Source organism: Haliotis asinina, chromosome 15, assembly GCF_037392515.1.
Source record: "Haliotis asinina isolate JCU_RB_2024 chromosome 15, JCU_Hal_asi_v2, whole genome shotgun sequence".
NCBI lineage: Eukaryota > Metazoa > Mollusca > Gastropoda > Lepetellida > Haliotidae > Haliotis > Haliotis asinina.
Genome location: NC_090294.1, coordinates 26,154,988 through 26,172,005, shown reverse-complemented (window position 1 = coordinate 26,172,005; position 17,018 = coordinate 26,154,988). Strand labels below are relative to the sequence as shown.

The 17,018-nt window shown below is 39.6% G+C and overlaps 2 protein-coding genes across 5 annotated transcripts in view; one reads left to right on the top strand and one right to left on the bottom strand.

Annotated features, from left to right (window-relative positions):
* The first annotated feature begins 1,027 nt into the window (after positions 1 to 1,027).
* Positions 1,028 to 11,678, top strand: LOC137266151 (probable ATP-dependent RNA helicase DDX41). The gene is made up of 15 exons (XM_067801638.1): positions 1,028 to 1,171; positions 1,557 to 1,646; positions 1,766 to 1,940; positions 3,217 to 3,291; positions 3,503 to 3,563; positions 4,161 to 4,370; positions 5,081 to 5,234; positions 5,625 to 5,761; positions 6,279 to 6,441; positions 7,180 to 7,383; positions 7,772 to 7,868; positions 8,314 to 8,463; positions 9,391 to 9,462; positions 9,895 to 10,005; positions 10,605 to 11,678. Exons 1-15 carry the CDS (start codon positions 1,145 to 1,147, stop codon positions 10,739 to 10,741), a joined length of 1,863 nt encoding a protein of 620 aa, XP_067657739.1. The 5' UTR covers positions 1,028 to 1,144; the 3' UTR covers positions 10,742 to 11,678.
* Positions 11,679 to 12,065: 387 nt separating this feature from the next.
* LOC137266152 (serine/threonine-protein phosphatase 2A 55 kDa regulatory subunit B alpha isoform-like) overlaps positions 12,066 to 17,018 on the bottom strand; it is a 36,351-nt gene continuing 31,398 nt past the window's right edge. For all 4 annotated transcript variants that reach the window (XM_067801639.1, XM_067801643.1, XM_067801640.1 and 1 more), the window contains exon 8: positions 12,066 to 16,890. In XM_067801639.1, coding sequence (XP_067657740.1) covers positions 16,614 to 16,890 — 277 coding nt within the window. In that variant the 3' untranslated portion in view covers positions 12,066 to 16,613. The remainder of the gene's footprint in view (positions 16,891 to 17,018) is intronic.

Here is a 17,018-nt window from a genome sequence, read left to right as displayed (position 1 = left end):
TGACGCCTTAAGCGTGCGTAACACCCATGTGCTCGGATGTGGGAGGAGTGACCGTTTTCAGCTGCGTGTCGGAAATGACAACCCATTCTCCATCTCAGTTGCAGATAACTTCGCACTTACCTTCTCATGATAACATAATGTGACAAATTGTTTGTTGTCTTCCCACCAAATGGGATGTGGGATCGGGTGACTCCCTCGGACATGTAGGGTAGGGTGACTCCTGCTTACGTCAACATTGAACTACGTTACAAAAACAACACGACCCAGTGTCATGCTCAGTGCTGAATGCATTAGTGAACATCCCTTCTATCAATTAGAAGAAAAAGTTGCCAGGGGTATATTAAAACACATTTTACACACAAAATACTGTAAACACAGTTAACAAATGTAATCCACACGCCTCATCACTTATTTGAATCTCCTTCATCTCTTTATATCTGTACCTATGTGAGCCAGCGACCCCTGGTACAACATTGTACGGTCCGTCACACATAAGTATGTAGGTGTACATGATGCACATGAGGTAGTTCACTTTGCTGCAGAGTGTTTAAGCTGAGTGGCATGGTAAATGAAAGAAGTGAAACGGTATAATTTTAGCAACAAATGCCAAAGAGTATATCAAAGACTGAACAGATCAACAACAACAAAACACACACACACACACACACTCACACAAATACATTAAAAAATAAAGTAAATGTGCTTTAAAAAATTAATATCTAATTAATATCTAATATCTAATTAAAAATGAACAATATGAAGGGAAAGTGATATTGAACCATCCTAAATCAACAACATGGAAATTTAGTTAAAGGTGGTAATATATAATTTACATCTGCTTGAATAACTAACATAAATCACACATCAAAATAAACATGTCAACAAAACAGAAACATTATGATATCCAAGTTTATTGTTAATAGACACTAATATCACCACCCTCTCCACAAAATAACGGTTTGTTTTATTTCACTAATCTGTTACGCGAAACCCATTCTACTGTAAGCGTCATTGTATTAGGAAAGTTGTTAGGTGACTAGAACGTGTAAAGGGACGTAACTCTAACATGCAGTGCCCTAACGTTTTCAATATGTTGTTGTTGATATCAGTTTGGTAAATTTCGTCGGGACCCATTTCATCCAACATGGAACCGGGATCATATGCTCGAAAAGTAGGACAATATCGTAAAATTTAAAAAGACACCCCCCTACCAAATTTACAGTAATTTGTTGCAACGTGAAAATGATCTTTCGCAAATAGTCCCCATTTTTTTCTATTTCTGTTTTGTTATGTGTAATTGCATGTATGGGTAGATCACATCACAATCACGAAATGTATCGTTGAAATCTGCAATCATATTTTCTCATATGCACGGAGTGAAGTATATTCTGTAAGTTCCGTTTTCTCAAGAACCTTGTATAATGGTAGAGTGGAAATCTTCCCATATATAATATCATAAGGATAATGTGAAACTATTGTGCATGTTATGTCCAGATTGTCCAGATTAACCTACGACGATGGATTATGGGACACTATAATCTTTACTTTATTTGCAGCGTTATGCCAGAGAGGAAAAGGAGTCTGAATCATCAGATGATGACAACTACGTCCCATATGTTCCCATCAAACAGAGAAAGAAATTACAGGTAGTTACATATGGCAAATTGGTTCTGTTCTGTCATTTTGATTACTCAAGAACTGATTTGGCAATTTACCATGTTTGAGGGATTGTTATGCTTTCATGTTTTGCTTTCATGAACCAAAGGCCCAGCAAATGCAAAAGAGACTGGGTCGTGCTGGGATGCTGAAGGCTGAGGAGGAAGAGGTGAAGTCCTCCACCAATGAAGAGGAGGAAGAGGATCCAGAAGGGGATTCTTTGGGACCCAAATCCCATCTCAGTCTGCTTGATCAACACAGTGAACTCAAGAAGAAGGCTGAAGGTAAGGGACTTTGAGGAGGATGATGGTAGGTGGTGAATGAGATGAAGAAACAGAGGGAGAGTTTGGAAGGGTTTGAAATGAGAGAGGTGGGTTAGAGGTGATAAGACAAGGAGATGTACAGGGCCGGTTGAAGACTCAGTTGTGGGTAGTGTTTGTCAGTGAGGGGCAAGGAGACTCTTAAAGGTGGCACTGGTGAAGGAGGGTCACAAATCAGGTGAGGAGATGAAGTTAGAGGAGTGTAGGGCTGGATTAATTAGTGGGAAAGGGGTGTGGAAGAGTAAGGTAAGGGTTAAGATGGATGGGGAAGAGCAGGGTGGGGTAGACGGGTGGGGAGAGAAAGATGATGACTAATAGTTTCAAGGTGTGGATTAGAAAATGGTGTGGTCGGGTCGGTGTTGTGGAGTGTTGTTGTTGTAGGGTCATTTGGGAGGCAGGATATTTGGGGTAGGGTAAAAACTGAGAGTCACAGGCTAGAGGATATGTGCTAGGCTGATCTATTTTGACTTTTTCTGCATCCCTGTGGATGCTATAATAAATTTCGTTGCATCCACTGTAAATTTGTATGTGTATAGGACGCAGGAATTCGCGTCCTGTAAATCTCTGTGGATTGGAGTGACCAACTGATAATTATAAACCAAAAGTTACTGTGTTCTGTAATCTGACTGGTTGACAAACATGATCAAATGGTATTAGATTCCCAGAAACTGCAAGACTATTCACTGCGTATTGACACATAAACAATTGTTTTGTTGTGTCATCAACAGTGGTGACGTCATTCAAATCATATTGTGATGTGAAGTTAGAATGACGTCACAACAAAGCAACTCCAGATGCTAAAATGGGAACCAGCTGAAACGGCCAGCTGATGACACTTCACTGTTGTACCCATACTCAATGTAATTGAGTGTAGACAGTAAAACCCCTTTGGTTTACTTTTTTGTTTACAATGTCGATAAACATCATGTGTTGGCCAATTTCCGGGTGTTATTGAGTATTTGAAGCACGGGAATATTTCATTTGGAATCAACGGCGTCAGCTGTGCTTCAAAGATTCAATAAGACTGGGAAATTGGGCAACACATGATGTTTATCTCCTAAGTGAGTCTAGTTTTATGCTGCACTCAGCAATATTCCAGCTATATCGTGGCGGTCCTGTTACTTGCCACATATTAAAGCATGGGTTACTGAAGATCAATTCTAACATATATCTTCATGGGTAGACCAACAGATGAAGGGGCAGTAATTAGACTGCGAACTGTTATTGTTACTTGTTTCAGCTCGGAAGGAGACAGCCCGTGAGAAGTTGCTGAAGGAAGAACAGAAGATTCTGGAGAGTGTTGCTGAGAAAAAAGGTCAGTGCAAGAGACATCTTCTCATGAGTTGAAATCATAAAAATTTAATACTATCCACCAGTATATTAATTTTCTTGCTGTATGTCAGTGTACCCCATAAGAATTGTCATGTCATTTCTAGTTTTACTATCAGTTTGATATAACAGAAGAATAGTCTAAGCACTGAGAAAATCAAATGTAGATGAGTGAAAAATATGTCCTTTATTTTCAGCTTTGATGGGTGTGGCTGAGTTAGCAAAAGGTATTTCGTATCAGGATCCGATAAAAACAGGGTAGGTGCCACAATTTGGGAAAGGTAGTCATATGAATGTGGACATTCTGAGATAATCTTTTTACACAATGGTTACTATATTTGGCCCAACACATTTTGATGAGAACCATTTACTTCTTGAAATAAAAAGCAGTGCTGTGAAATATGTTTTAGTGCTGACTATAGTCAAGGTTAATTCAAGAAAAGACAAATGTGCTCTGTGTTGTTCTCTTTCTTGCCCCCAAATATATATTCATGCACTAAAATTTGTACTTTCACTTTTGGGTAAGGAAGGTTAGAGTTATCTGCCCCTGGTTACGGTTTCAAATGCTTTTATTGGAGTTTGTGAGTGAGTGAGTGAGTGAGTAAATAAGTTGAGTTTTATAATGCTGTTAGCAATATTCCAAGCAATATCATGGCAGGAGACACCAGAACTTCACACATTGTACCCTAGTGCAGAATTGAACCTGGATCTTCAGTGTCAGAGAGAATTGCTTTGCCCTCAAGGTTACCCCACCACCCCGTCGTATTCTTGTTTTTCACCACACTCTGCAGTTTTCCAGTTTTACGTCATTCATATGGCTACACAGTTTTAACCTTCACTCTTCATCATTATCAGATGGCGCCCTCCACGCCGTGTCCTGGCAATGCCATTCCAGCGCCATGAGAAGCTGCGCCGCAAGATGCACATACTGACAGAGGGGGAGGACTTGCCACCCCCCATCAAGACATTCCAGGAGATGAAGTTCCCTAAGGCTATCATCAACGGGCTGAAGAAGAAGAGCATCCTCAAACCCACGCCTATACAGATGCAAGGAATACCAGCTGTGTGAGTGGAGGACAGCTGGAGAATAACATAGGAGCTATGACAATTAGGGACTAGCTGGGTTTGATGAATAGTTAAGTGCATGGGGATACTGCAATCGGCATGTCCATCTGTCCATATGTCTGTCTGTCTGTCTATCTGTCTGTCCTTCCATCTGTCTGTCAGTCATTCCATCTCTATTTCCAGAGCATAACAGAGCATGTTTGTCTGTCTGTCCACCTGTCTGTCTGTCAGTTTTTCTGTCTGCCTGTCCATCTGTCTGTCCATCTCTTTGTCGTTTCCAGAGCATAATGGAACATTTATGTCTGTCAGGTCTGCCTGTCTGTCTGTGTGTGTCCATCTGTTAGGTCTGTGTGTATGTATGTTATTTTGGACCAGTGAAGTACAGACAGGACCACTAATTATTGTCTATTTATTGGTCCTCTGGTTTTGTGGGACATTATCATTTTCTATTCAATAAACCAAAAAAGGGATACTGAATTGCTCTCGTATTTGGGGGAATATGTTGAAGGGACTGTTATTTATTTCTGGGGTAGTTGATTGCTTTTTGATGTATTGTGTGATGCCAAAACAATTTAAATAGCATTTTTGCAGGCTACTGCCCTCTCCACACACACACTCCCCTCCCCCTCCCATAATTTGGAGTATGATACAGGAACATATTGCAGCATGAATCCCAGTAAACTGGATCATGTTCTCTCTTGATGTTTCAGGCTGTGTGGGCGTGACATGATCGGGATTGCGTTCACCGGGTCGGGAAAGACCTTGGTGTTCATCCTCCCCATCATCATGTTCTCTCTAGAACAGGAGAAGAGGATGCCATTTGACAAGGGCGAGGGGCCATATGGCCTCATCATCTGTCCTTCGGTGAGTTACGGTGAGATTGGTTTGTGATAAGGGTGAGGCACTGTATGGCGTTATCATCTGTTGACGTCGGGGCCATTTGATAAAGGGTAGAGCCTCATGAGTTACCACACTGACCTTAATATGTGCCTGCCATGGTCATGTTACAGAAATGCAAGCAGACACGAGTGATGGCAGTACTGACTAAAACGTTCAAATACGGCATCTGCAGTCTTAGGGGAAATAATTCATAATTCTTGCACATTATTATCTCCCTTTAGCCATTTTGATCTCTTCACTCCGATATCTCACAAATGTCCAATTTGAATGCAAAATCTGACAAAACCTTTTTTGTAACCTGATGAATAGATTAGGGTTCATTTAATATTTAATACTGATATTTCTACCCATTAGAGAGAGTTGGCGAAACAAACCCACGACATCATCATGTATTACTGTAAGTGTCTGGAGGCTGACGGGTTCCCGGCGCTGAGGGCGGCCCTGTGTATTGGTGGCATGTCCGTGAAAGATCAGCTGGAGGTCATCAGAAGGTGAGAACAATAAACATGATGGCCTTGTCTGAAGATGGAATGTCTCTGTTCATGTGTCATAGATTTAGATGGGGTAGTGTGATACAGGTTGCGTTTATTGATTCGTGTTTCAAGGCTGTATCGGTTTTCAAAATAAATTCTCTTTGAATACACCTCACACTATCCACTGGAGGCATGCTGTTTTCTAATGCGTGGCAGTCGGTTAGCCTAATGGTTAAAGCATCAGCTTGGTACTCTGAAGACCCGGGTTCAATTCCCATCATGGGTACAATGTGAGAAGCCCATTTCTGGTGTCCCTGCCATGACAGTTCTGGAATATTGCTAAAAATAGTGTAGAACCATACTCACTCACTCACTCACCCAGTGTTTTCTTATGAATTTGGTAAGACTGATATTAACTGGACCTATGAAGATTTCCAACTTTGTGACAAGGGTGTTGTCACCTCGTAGCTATGAAGTACTTTACTGCATGTGATGCTGATGACACCCCTATATCTCTTCTATATCTCCTCTCTAGGGGTGTGCACATCATGGTTGCCACGCCCGGTCGACTGATGGACATGCTGGACAAGAAACTGATTAATCTGGATGTCTGTCGATACCTCAGCATGGACGAAGCAGACAGGATGATTGACATGGGCTTTGAGGAGGATGTCAGAACAATCTTCTCCTACTTTAAGGTAAGTTCATGGGAAATGGGAACTACAGCTGCAAGGAATTAATGGCCATTTGTGCCAATATATTCAACAGGGATTTATGTATATATGTTCCGCTTAATGAAGTTCTGATTTACATTCTTCACACCCCCAGTTCTACTTTACTGTTTAAAAAAATGAGATATACCCATGACTTGTATTTTTTCTGTAAAGGCCTGTTTTGTCAGTTTGTTGTTAACCCTCCAGTTAAGAGGGTTAGCCTTGTGGTCAAGGTGTTCATTCACTCTGCTGCGGACTCAGGTTTGATTCCCCACCCGGGTACCGTGGGTGAAGCCAGTTCTGCTATGATATCGTTGGAATATTGCTAGAAGTGATTCTCACTCACTCACTCTGGTTAAAAAGAATCCACACTAATATTGCTGATTAGTGGAGGTACTGTGGGGTTTCCCAGCCGTGAATTGGTTTCTGGTACGAGGGGATCAAATTGTCAAGGTACATGTCATCATATCCAAACTGTGTAGATCTATGCTCATACTGTTGATCACTGGTTTGTCTTGTCCAGACTTGATTATCTATAGATAGTGTCATATAGCTGGAATATTGCTGAGTGTGGCATTGAACAACAAAGCAAACAACCAATGTGTGTGGTTCAGTTCATTTTGTGATAGTGCCCCGGCATCAATTACACACCCACCATGCGATCCATTCAACTGATTATCAGATGGTCAAAATGGTTCCTGACTATGTCTTTGGTCTCTTTAGGGTCAGAGGCAGACTCTGCTATTCTCTGCTACTATGCCCAAGAAGATCCAGAACTTTGCCCGCAGTGCCCTGGTGAAGCCTGTGACTGTCAACGTCGGCCGAGCCGGTGCTGCCAGCATGGACGTCATACAGGAAGCTGAGTACGTCAAACAGGAGGCCAAGATGGTGTACTTGTTGGAATGTCTCCAGAAGACTTCACCACCGGTAAGAAACCCAATTCCACAGCCCTCTTCCAATAAGTGGTTTTGGTGTTCCTCCATCTGTACCATGTCAATAATAGTGTTAGTTTTTTGCTTTTTATTTCAGAAGTTACTACATTGTTTTTAATCCAGTGGGCTTTATCAGTATATCTTTATATATTTTTTGCTTTTGACTTTGTGTTAGCCTTCCTCTATGAAGGACTGTAATCCTTGAAGAGTTCTCTCCCATATGTGACAGTTTGTTACTGTATTGAGGAACTTGGTAGTCATTTTGAATTAATCTATTGCCACTCTCAAATGATCGGCTAAACATAATGAGTTGGCATGTCTAAGGGTGTCATTGATGTTAGGAATGAATTAACGTAACAACACATTTGAATTTGAATTTCCAGGTTCTGATATTTGCAGAGAAGAAACAGGATGTTGATGCCATACATGAGTACCTGCTACTGAAGGGTGTGGAGGCTGTTGCTATACATGGAGGGAAGGGTGAGTGTCAGGGGGCAGAGTAGGTCCCAGTACCTCATGTCATAGGGCAGAATAGGCCCCAATATCCCATGTCATGGAGCAGAATAGGTCCCTAGTGTCCAAAGTCACATGGGGATGGTCAGAATAGGTCAGTGATACATGATACATGATACATGATACATGATATATGATACATGTGGTTCAAGTGACCTGATGCAGGAATGGTAACCTATGACCACTGTCCTCTCTGAAAAAGGCTACTATTTCCGTGTTGATAACTTCCACATCTGCTCTCTTAATATCACTCATAAAACAGCAGCAATAAAGATTACACCTTGGGTTTTTTAGAAATAAGGCTTTCAGTCTAATGTTAGTTAGATAGGCATTGAACGAATAAATAAATAAGCTCAGCAAGGTATTGTCTGCAGTGGGAGTATTTGGTGTCAGGACTACTTTTTTGCTTTAGACCAGGAAGAGAGAAGTCGCTCAGTGGAGCAGTTCAGGAAGGGGGAGAAAGACGTGCTTGTGGCTACCGACGTGGCATCAAAGGGTCTTGACTTCCCTGACATTCAACATGTTATTAACTACGACATGCCTGAGGACATTGAGAACTATGGTGAGATTAAGCTGCAACTAAAACTGAGAAACATTGTGTGATGACTACAGATATTTTGTAGAATGTTTCCATTCATAAATAAGTTTAATCATGATTGCATTTGACAATGCACATACTTGTAAATATTTCAGTAGCAAGAAATTACTGGTTGTATGTGATTTATTTTCAAGGGTTTGTGTGTGGAGAGGGGAGGATGGGTAGCCTAGTGGTTAAAGCGTTCACTCGTCACGCCGAAGATCTGGCTACGATTCCCCACATGGGTAGAAATTAAACTAAAGTAGTAAATTGTGGTTGATTTCCCATTAACTGTGAGGAGTGAGTTTAGCTTTACGAGGCACTAAACAATATTCCAGCTATATGGCAGCGATCTGTAAATAATCAAGCATGGACCAGGTAATCCAGTGATCAACAGCATGAGCACCATATGCACAATTGGGAACTGTTTGACACGTATAAACGAACCCAGTGAGCCTGACCACTCCATTCTTTTGGTCTCCTCTTACGACAAACACAGGTTACTGAAGATCAGTTCTAACCCGGCCTTCATGGGAACTGTGAAGAGGTTTTGCAGACTTTTGTTCATGTGCTTTACAAGCAAAATTGCTTGGATCCACCATACATAGTGTTTTGAAGTTGTCTCCCTTTAACAAAGCTTAACTAAGATACTTGTGACAGTGTGTTGGTGTTCTACTGTGAGACATGATATAGCCACACAACAATATTATGAAAAAGCCTGAATGTTCATCTGTGAAATATTTTTCAAAGTTATTTTTTGAGACAGACATCACATATTGTCTGAATGATTTGCGCATTTATATGGAGAACTGCAAAGTCATGATGCTGATAGTCTTATTGGAAAGATCACATGATGCATCATTTCTGATTTATTGCAACAAATTAAAACATCTTATTTTCCTTGTGTTTTAGTTCACAGAATTGGACGTACAGGCCGTTGCGGCAAGACAGGCATTGCAACAACTTTCATCAATAAGACAGTCGGTGAGAAAATAACTGAGGGTGCCGACATTGCATTTTCCATACTCAGTTTGAATAGACCAATACAGTATTTTTTATTTATACTTACTTAATCCTGGCTGTACGTATTTCTTAAAGAAACCTTGAAGCCAAGATGAGTAACTAAAAGTTAAGGATGAACAACACAGTAATCAAGTATTATCGCCTGTCACTGTCAGCTGAACAGAAACAATTCTGGACCAGCAAACTAGTGGTTGATAGTGCAGTCAAGGTCTGCCCACACTTGGTAGCCGTTTGACCACAAAATCCACTTAAGTCTGCATGACAATTCTTTCCTTGCTGAGTCGGACATCCAGGTAAGAACAACATACATTTCAAGGATGACTCTGTACCATCTCGTTTGAGAATTAAGAGTTTAGTTTTGTAGTTCTAACAGTTATGGCTTTGTGTTTGCAGATGAGTCTGTGCTGCTTGACTTGAAGCATCTCCTCATTGAAGCCAAACAGAAGGTGCCAGCATTCCTGGCAACTCTGTCTTCAGAGAGCGAGAAGTATCTGGACATTGGCGGTCAGTATCCAAACAAAGACACATGCATTGACATCCACTGTACGGTTATGTTGCATGGGATATTTCATCTCTTTGAATGTTTGATTACATATTTGAAAGATTAAACACTGGATTTTGTAGTGTGGTGCATGAGAAATAATAAGAATTCTGTCTAGATTTAGAGTTTATGAATCACAAGTTTGACTGCCTAGTTATAAACATCACGGCATATATTCAGGCGAAGGGACAGTTGAACAAAGCGGTACATTCACTTTGAGTGTAGCTAATGTGATAAGAATGGGCTTTAAATATGAAGTTCCGAGGGGTACAAATATTTTGAGAATATAGTCCAGAGGATTATGGAAACAAATAATGTATTGAGTGTTGCATGGTTAACTTATCCATTTTCCTATCCTTAATTATTCGGGCTAATACTGGAATTGAAGTGCTGTGGTGTTTCAAGGCAGTTAACATTTGACAGTGGTGATAACATGGCTTAGCTTCAACTCGCCAATTATTCTGAAAATAGTGTGCCTATTTTTGTAGTTCTGTAATGATCTATGCTTTGTAAATAAGTATTCAAAATTATGTAGTTTCAATCATTATGTGTCTTATTCCAGGTGAGATTGGATGTTCATACTGTGGTGGTCTGGGTCATCGTATTGCGGACTGTCCCAAGCTGGAGGCAATGCAGACAAAACAAGCCCAGGGCATTGGTAGGAGAGACTATTTGGCTCACAACAGCGCAGACTGGTAGATTGGGTAATGTTATGCTGATCCACTTCCAAGAAGTCATCTGTGCAAGAGGGAACTTTGTTTCTATTATGTCCTTGGACACTAGTTGACAAGCCCCTCAAGAAAAAAGCTCATTGCTTAGCCAGAATCAAAGCTGTGCAATTACTGGATGGAACCTCTATGAATGTTGTCAGCTTGTGGTTTCATGTGTACATCGATAAAGCTGTTTTAGTGATTTTACAGTCTATCCTGGAGTGGTGGACATAATGTGAGATGTCCTTGATCGAAAGTGTATTCATGGTGGCTAAAATTTGTATCTTGAGGTGTTGAAGTGTACAATCTCATAAGGAACATAATCTGGCTCCTCCCAGCACGTCTCTGGAATGTGCAATATTGATGTCTGGACAGCAGTATGTACAATACACATACTTGGCCCCTGAACTGCTTATTCTGAGGTATAGAACCTTCTGAATGATAATTTTTGGATTTTCAAATCCAAGAGTTACTTAATGGCTTTGTAAGCAATCATAATGTATCAGTAAGGAGTCGAGTATGCATGTTGATGACTTTGACAAACAATACTGGAAGAAAACACATGGACATTCTCAGTGACGGTTACTACTAAAGGCTGAACTAGAGTATGGAATGAAACTAGTTTTGAAAGACTATCTCCATTTGGCATACAACCTGTTATCTGGACATGTAATCGTATTTAGTGATAAAAAAAAATCATACAAATTGCACCAGGTAGGCTGGTCTGTTGTCCATGACATTAACTTAACCAAATAAAACACTTGCGAATTCCATTGTTTCTTCATATGACTATTTCATGTTAGTGTATATATCCACGTCAATAAACCATGACCATTTTATGAAAAATTGTTTTTGTTTTTTTTGTTTTAAAGTTCATCACATTCATAATAAATTCTGTTGACATTACATGGAATGTGTTTTGGATTTTAGTTTTTGATATTTTTTTTCTTTCTTTTAGAAATTTAGATGCTCATTATAAATACACCACCTACTTCAAGTGAAATGGCTACAGTCAGTATGAAACACTATAAGTTGTACACTGGCATCGACAACTCCTCAGCCTGACAATGTGAGAGGAAAGCCATTGTCTTCAACCACAACAGATTTTTTTAAAATACAGATAAAAGCTTTCTTAACCATACCTTCTGATTCTGTACAACATGCAATACAGAAAGCTGCAATACTTCACTCATACTGAAACCAGCATTAACATGGCCACTGCAAGAGGTGAATGGTTTCTGTGCACCACCTTATTCCAGCCTCATATAACACAAAACCAACCATTATTTTTTTCTTTTTATTGCTGTAGCAGATTTTTGACGACACAGACTTGTGTCTACAATGATGAGACTGACTACCTGCATGGCAATGATAACAATGGGATGGATGCACATGTCATACATGACGACATATCCACACTTAACAACACTCGGTCTGTCTCCACTGTTTATTTAGTCGCTCGCTGCTTGCGTAATACTTGCAGCCTTGTGCTGGTGCAGGTTTAATCTCAACTAGCTTCCTGACTGGTTACCATTCTCTTCAAGTCTTCACATTGGTCCTTTGATTCATTTCTTATCACAATAGCTTTGTTCATCTCTATGTACAGTTCAGCAATACTGCTTTATTTTGGAAGGAAATGGACAGACCAGAGGGCAGGCAAAATAGGGAGGGGAAACTCTAAATCCAATCTGTATTGTTGATATTTGGGTTGTAATAACCCCTGAGAACTTTTATTACGTACGTTTGTATCATTCAACAAATATATTTCCAGTTCTACTAAGAGCTGCGAATTGAATATTGGTGCACAAAATTAACTCCAATCAAAAACCCCCAAAATATATGAATAAAGTAAAAATCAACTGACTTGAGAGAAAAGTGGTTGCCAAGTCGGTGTTTAGCAACACACAAGGTCTACATGACTTGTGGCAAGTTAATGCTAAGGACATTTCAACTGTATCACTTGATATATGATCAACAAATTTTATCAACAAATATTCAGGTACACAGTTTTGTTAAACCTCAGCATTATGCATACAGTTTGCTTTGGAATGCAAAAATTTCGTCTGACGTCATGTAATTCAAATATGCCTTGGTGGTCACAAATCTTAGTAAACATGGACCAAATCCATGTTTTAATAACTTCAAGCATGGATAGATACAAGTAAGCTGGGCCAAACAGAAGACAGACTGATTAATTTTGAAAACAGAATGAAATCCTAGTGGAAAGAGGAACATAAAGAGATGGTGATGTCAAATCTTTCAGGCCAGATTAGAATTGTTAATGTGAATCAACAGGTTTCACACGACTAGATTTCTTAGTTGTAAAAACATTAAGTAGTAGTAGCATATTAATATCATGGCACAAGCACAATTCAGGCTAAATAGGATTTGGTACGTGATTAAACCGGGACAAGAAAAACTCAACTTTGATAAACAACACTGAAGACAGTTACAGTGCAACAGAATGCTACAGCGCAAATCCAAGCTTTCAGATATGCATACAAATGAGTGTACCTGATAGATATTACAATGAAAGTTCATTGCCAACACAAGTCATAACATGTTATATATGTTCACAAACATACAGGAGTACAAACTCATAATGGAATGATCTGTGAGTTTCTTCTGGGACACACTGCAGATTCAGCCAAGACTGAGGTTACCTTAGATATATTTTGATTAATCTTAATTAACAACATTGGTTCAGTGCCATCATTTGTATAATTCATGGAATGAACAGTCCAAGTAAACTCATCCTCAGTACTTTTCGTTACACTCCACTACCGAGTAACAAAACCTTATGGGAGGTCGCGGCAGGTAACCTTTGAGAGTGACCAATCAGAACAGCTTACCAAATCACGAAAGTGCACATTCGCATATACCTTTTGAACTTTTAATCTCGAAATGGTTCGTATCCAAACGATTCTGAATGCTATTTAGCGTACGCTGGATTCTGGGTGATGCACACTGAGTACGTACAGCCATGACAACGGTGAGTATACAATCGCTGAAAACAGTGTTTTTGGCAATTTTCAAGGATGTTATTTTGCAGAAATATTAGCTAATGGTATAAGCTAACCATGTCAACAGAAACCCCAAAGCATATATACTGCAGGTCAAATGTGTTTTACATGCGGATTTTGGTTTGTGGAGAGATCTGTGTTGCTGACCTGAATATTTTGAAAGTCCCTCCGATCCCTAAATAGTAGCTGTTGTCTGATTGCTTCAATCTATTTAACCGTCTCGCGTTTGATTGGACGGTCATTGGTCACTCAAAGGTTACCTGACACAACCTTTTACTAGGTTTTGTTAGACTCAGTGGTGGAGTGTAACGAAATACACTGAGACTAAGTTTACTTAGACTGTGGAATGCAATCCTGACCAAAAACCATGTTTCACTGGGTCTGCATCAAGTTCTATCTGAATAAAACTCAAGGCAAGACTTTTTACTAGATTACAATCTACACAACTTAAGACAAAACCATTTACAGAAGTTGGGTTACAACGTAATAGCAGCTCTCACAGGTTTCTGTCAACATCTTTCTGCTTACGGCCAGCATCTTATTGAAACAGGCACTAGCACAGCGTAGTACTGACATTCTCTGATTTCTAATGACTATCAACACATGAATAAAAACCTCCTTGTACCTCTCACTATCCTGCAAGATGATCCAGGAATGCCTTTTTGGACTATGAAATTAAACTTATTTCTTTACTTCACTTACAAGCAAGCAAAGTTAATATGCCCTTGCCTTAAGGGTTTCATACCAGTCCTAGTAAAAGAACCTTACTTCGGCACTGCTTGTAAGGTACCTAAGCAGACGTGTGTCCCAGGTGTGTGACTACAGCCAACGTTCTTGACATTTCCTTGAGGGATGGTTTGCCATATCAGTTTCGCTAACCATCAGGGGCTTCAGGGAAATGTCCAGACAAGCCATGACATTTCATGTCAATAACAAAACATATTGCACAAGTGTACAAACTGATCCTCAATTACAAACTAAGTACATTACTAATACTGAGGTCTTACAGAAAGCAACAGGGTAACAAGGAAGTCTGATGAACAAACAGACTGAGCACTACCTAATCCCATACACAAACAGTTCTTTTGTATAGTTTGGCAAAGACTTGAGCAAAAACAATTCAAAGAATCTAACATGAGCACAAAAGAACCTAACCCTCTATGTACGCACTACCAGAGTAATGTAGAACTGAAGAATAGATCCTGTTTCAGACGTAACAAAAAAGGGAAGGAGATACATTAGCTTGGTGCTTGAACACTTTTTCAAACTGATGCTTTTGATTCACTAAAACCATATATTGCTAGATCAAGAGCTAAAGGATGTCCATATTCTTAAGCTATCTGTAATGTGTATCATAAGGCTAAATTGTAAGAAAGTTAATTTATATATAAACTTGGCACCTTCAACACAATAACAGAGGGTAGCTCAATCTTTTATCGCTTATGAAGATATACCTTAAGACATACAGAAATATGAGACGTCACTGTTCCTATAAAATTTGAAACCACACTTCTGCTTCTCAGTAATTTTTAGTACAAGCAACATAGGAATAAGCACAACATGCAGCCCTAAAAAGGATGAATTTTAAAGAGGGCTCAACTACCATGTCACTAACCACTGAAAAGAAAGCGAGGAAGATCCCATGTTTAATAACAGGCTCAAGTCAAACTAATCAGAACCATTCTAAGCAAATTAAACCAAGGCATTATGTCAATCTCTTATTTCCCTGAAAACATGTTTGACTAGTGCTTACATAATGATCAAGGAGAGTCGGTCAATTATACCAAAATTTCTCAAAAATAATACAAAGTAGTCCATCTCCTTCCCTCAAAGCCTCAAGCACATGTACACCTTTGTCAGCCCCACGAATCCCTTCTATTACTGTTACTTCAGATTAAGAATTTAATGCTTAAAGCCAGTTATATACCCGTTTCTCACTCATTAATAGATGAAAGTTGTGTATACCAGTAACAGTTTGTTAGTCTTGATAATGCAAATCATTTTCCAGCTTAAAGAACATGAAATACACATTTCATCACACAGGTTAAAGATGCCAGAAACTTGATAGTTATCTTAATTTTAGTAAATCAAATTATTAAGCCATTTCATTTCAGAAATGAATAGAGAAACATTTCATAGCGTACAGAACAATTTTCTAGGCCTGAACTGGCAAGTACTTTACAGCAGCCGTCATTCTCAAATGATCATGGAAAATGTTATTGGCACATGATAGATAATGCAATGATTATGAGGATGATAAACCTGTATCTAACATAGCACTTCAAAACCGGTGTTAACAGTAGTAGATGAGACATTGCAGCACTATTGTGTTTAGACACTCCATTGTAATCAGGTGCTAGTGAAAACCAACTCAAAATTTTAGAAACACCAGTACAGATAAGTCAGTTTATGCCGAGAAGGTAAGAGAACACTCGGGGTGGAAGGGTTTCTGGAAACTTATGCTTATGGAGAGTGCTGCTTGAATCAGTCTCACTGCTGAGAAATTATGCTCAAGACTGGGAGAGAGAGCATGTGTCAAGATCAGGTCTTTTGGTCAGAAAGGACCACTGAACTGTATCCTTGATTCATTAAAGCCATCCCGACTTCATTTTGTTCCTTGGGATATCACTTAGAAAAACAATATCCTTATTCCTTTCAAGGAATGGAGCTTGAATTCATTCTCATATTTACAATCGCTTTCCAAGGAAGTTATGTTAACTTCCAGACATCAGTTACGCCTGCACAAAAAACCTGAGACTGAACTGTGTCTTCACAAGTGTTCTGTCTGCAGGCATCGTTTGCACCAATTAGAACAATACATCTAGGTTCATGTCTGTGCTAGTCTTTGCTTTGAAATATATACAAATTGTTGGTAGCTGCAATGGCAATAATGTTCTCCTGAGGATGCCATGCAGTGTGCAAAATCTTTTTGTTGAAGTCCAGACAGTCTACACTAATCTCATCCTTCTTGCGTTTGCCTCCAGTGCAAACCTTGCGAGGTTTCAGGACTGTTTTTGGTTTCATGTTCTCCCGACATGCTTCAAGCGTACTGTCCCTCTTCTGGTCACGATCGAACATACGGAAGAAATTGTTGTATGAACCTGTCATAATGTGCCTGAAAAGAAACAGTCTTTGTTCAATTCTATCTAAAATACAAGCATATGTGAAAATCAAGATGCATCAGTAAGTCACAAGCAGTTTACCATAGAGAAATCTTTCTCAGAAATCCTTCATTAAGTTATC

Coding starts and splice junctions, on each gene's coding strand:
- LOC137266151 (XM_067801638.1), top strand. CDS start 1,145: ATGGAACCGGGATCATATGCTCGAAAA. Junction 5,762..6,278: donor CAGCTGGAGGTCATCAGAAG/GTGAGAACAATA, acceptor TCTCCTCTCTAG/GGGTGTGCACATCATGGTTG. Junction 6,442..7,179: donor CAATCTTCTCCTACTTTAAG/GTAAGTTCATGG, acceptor TGGTCTCTTTAG/GGTCAGAGGCAGACTCTGCT.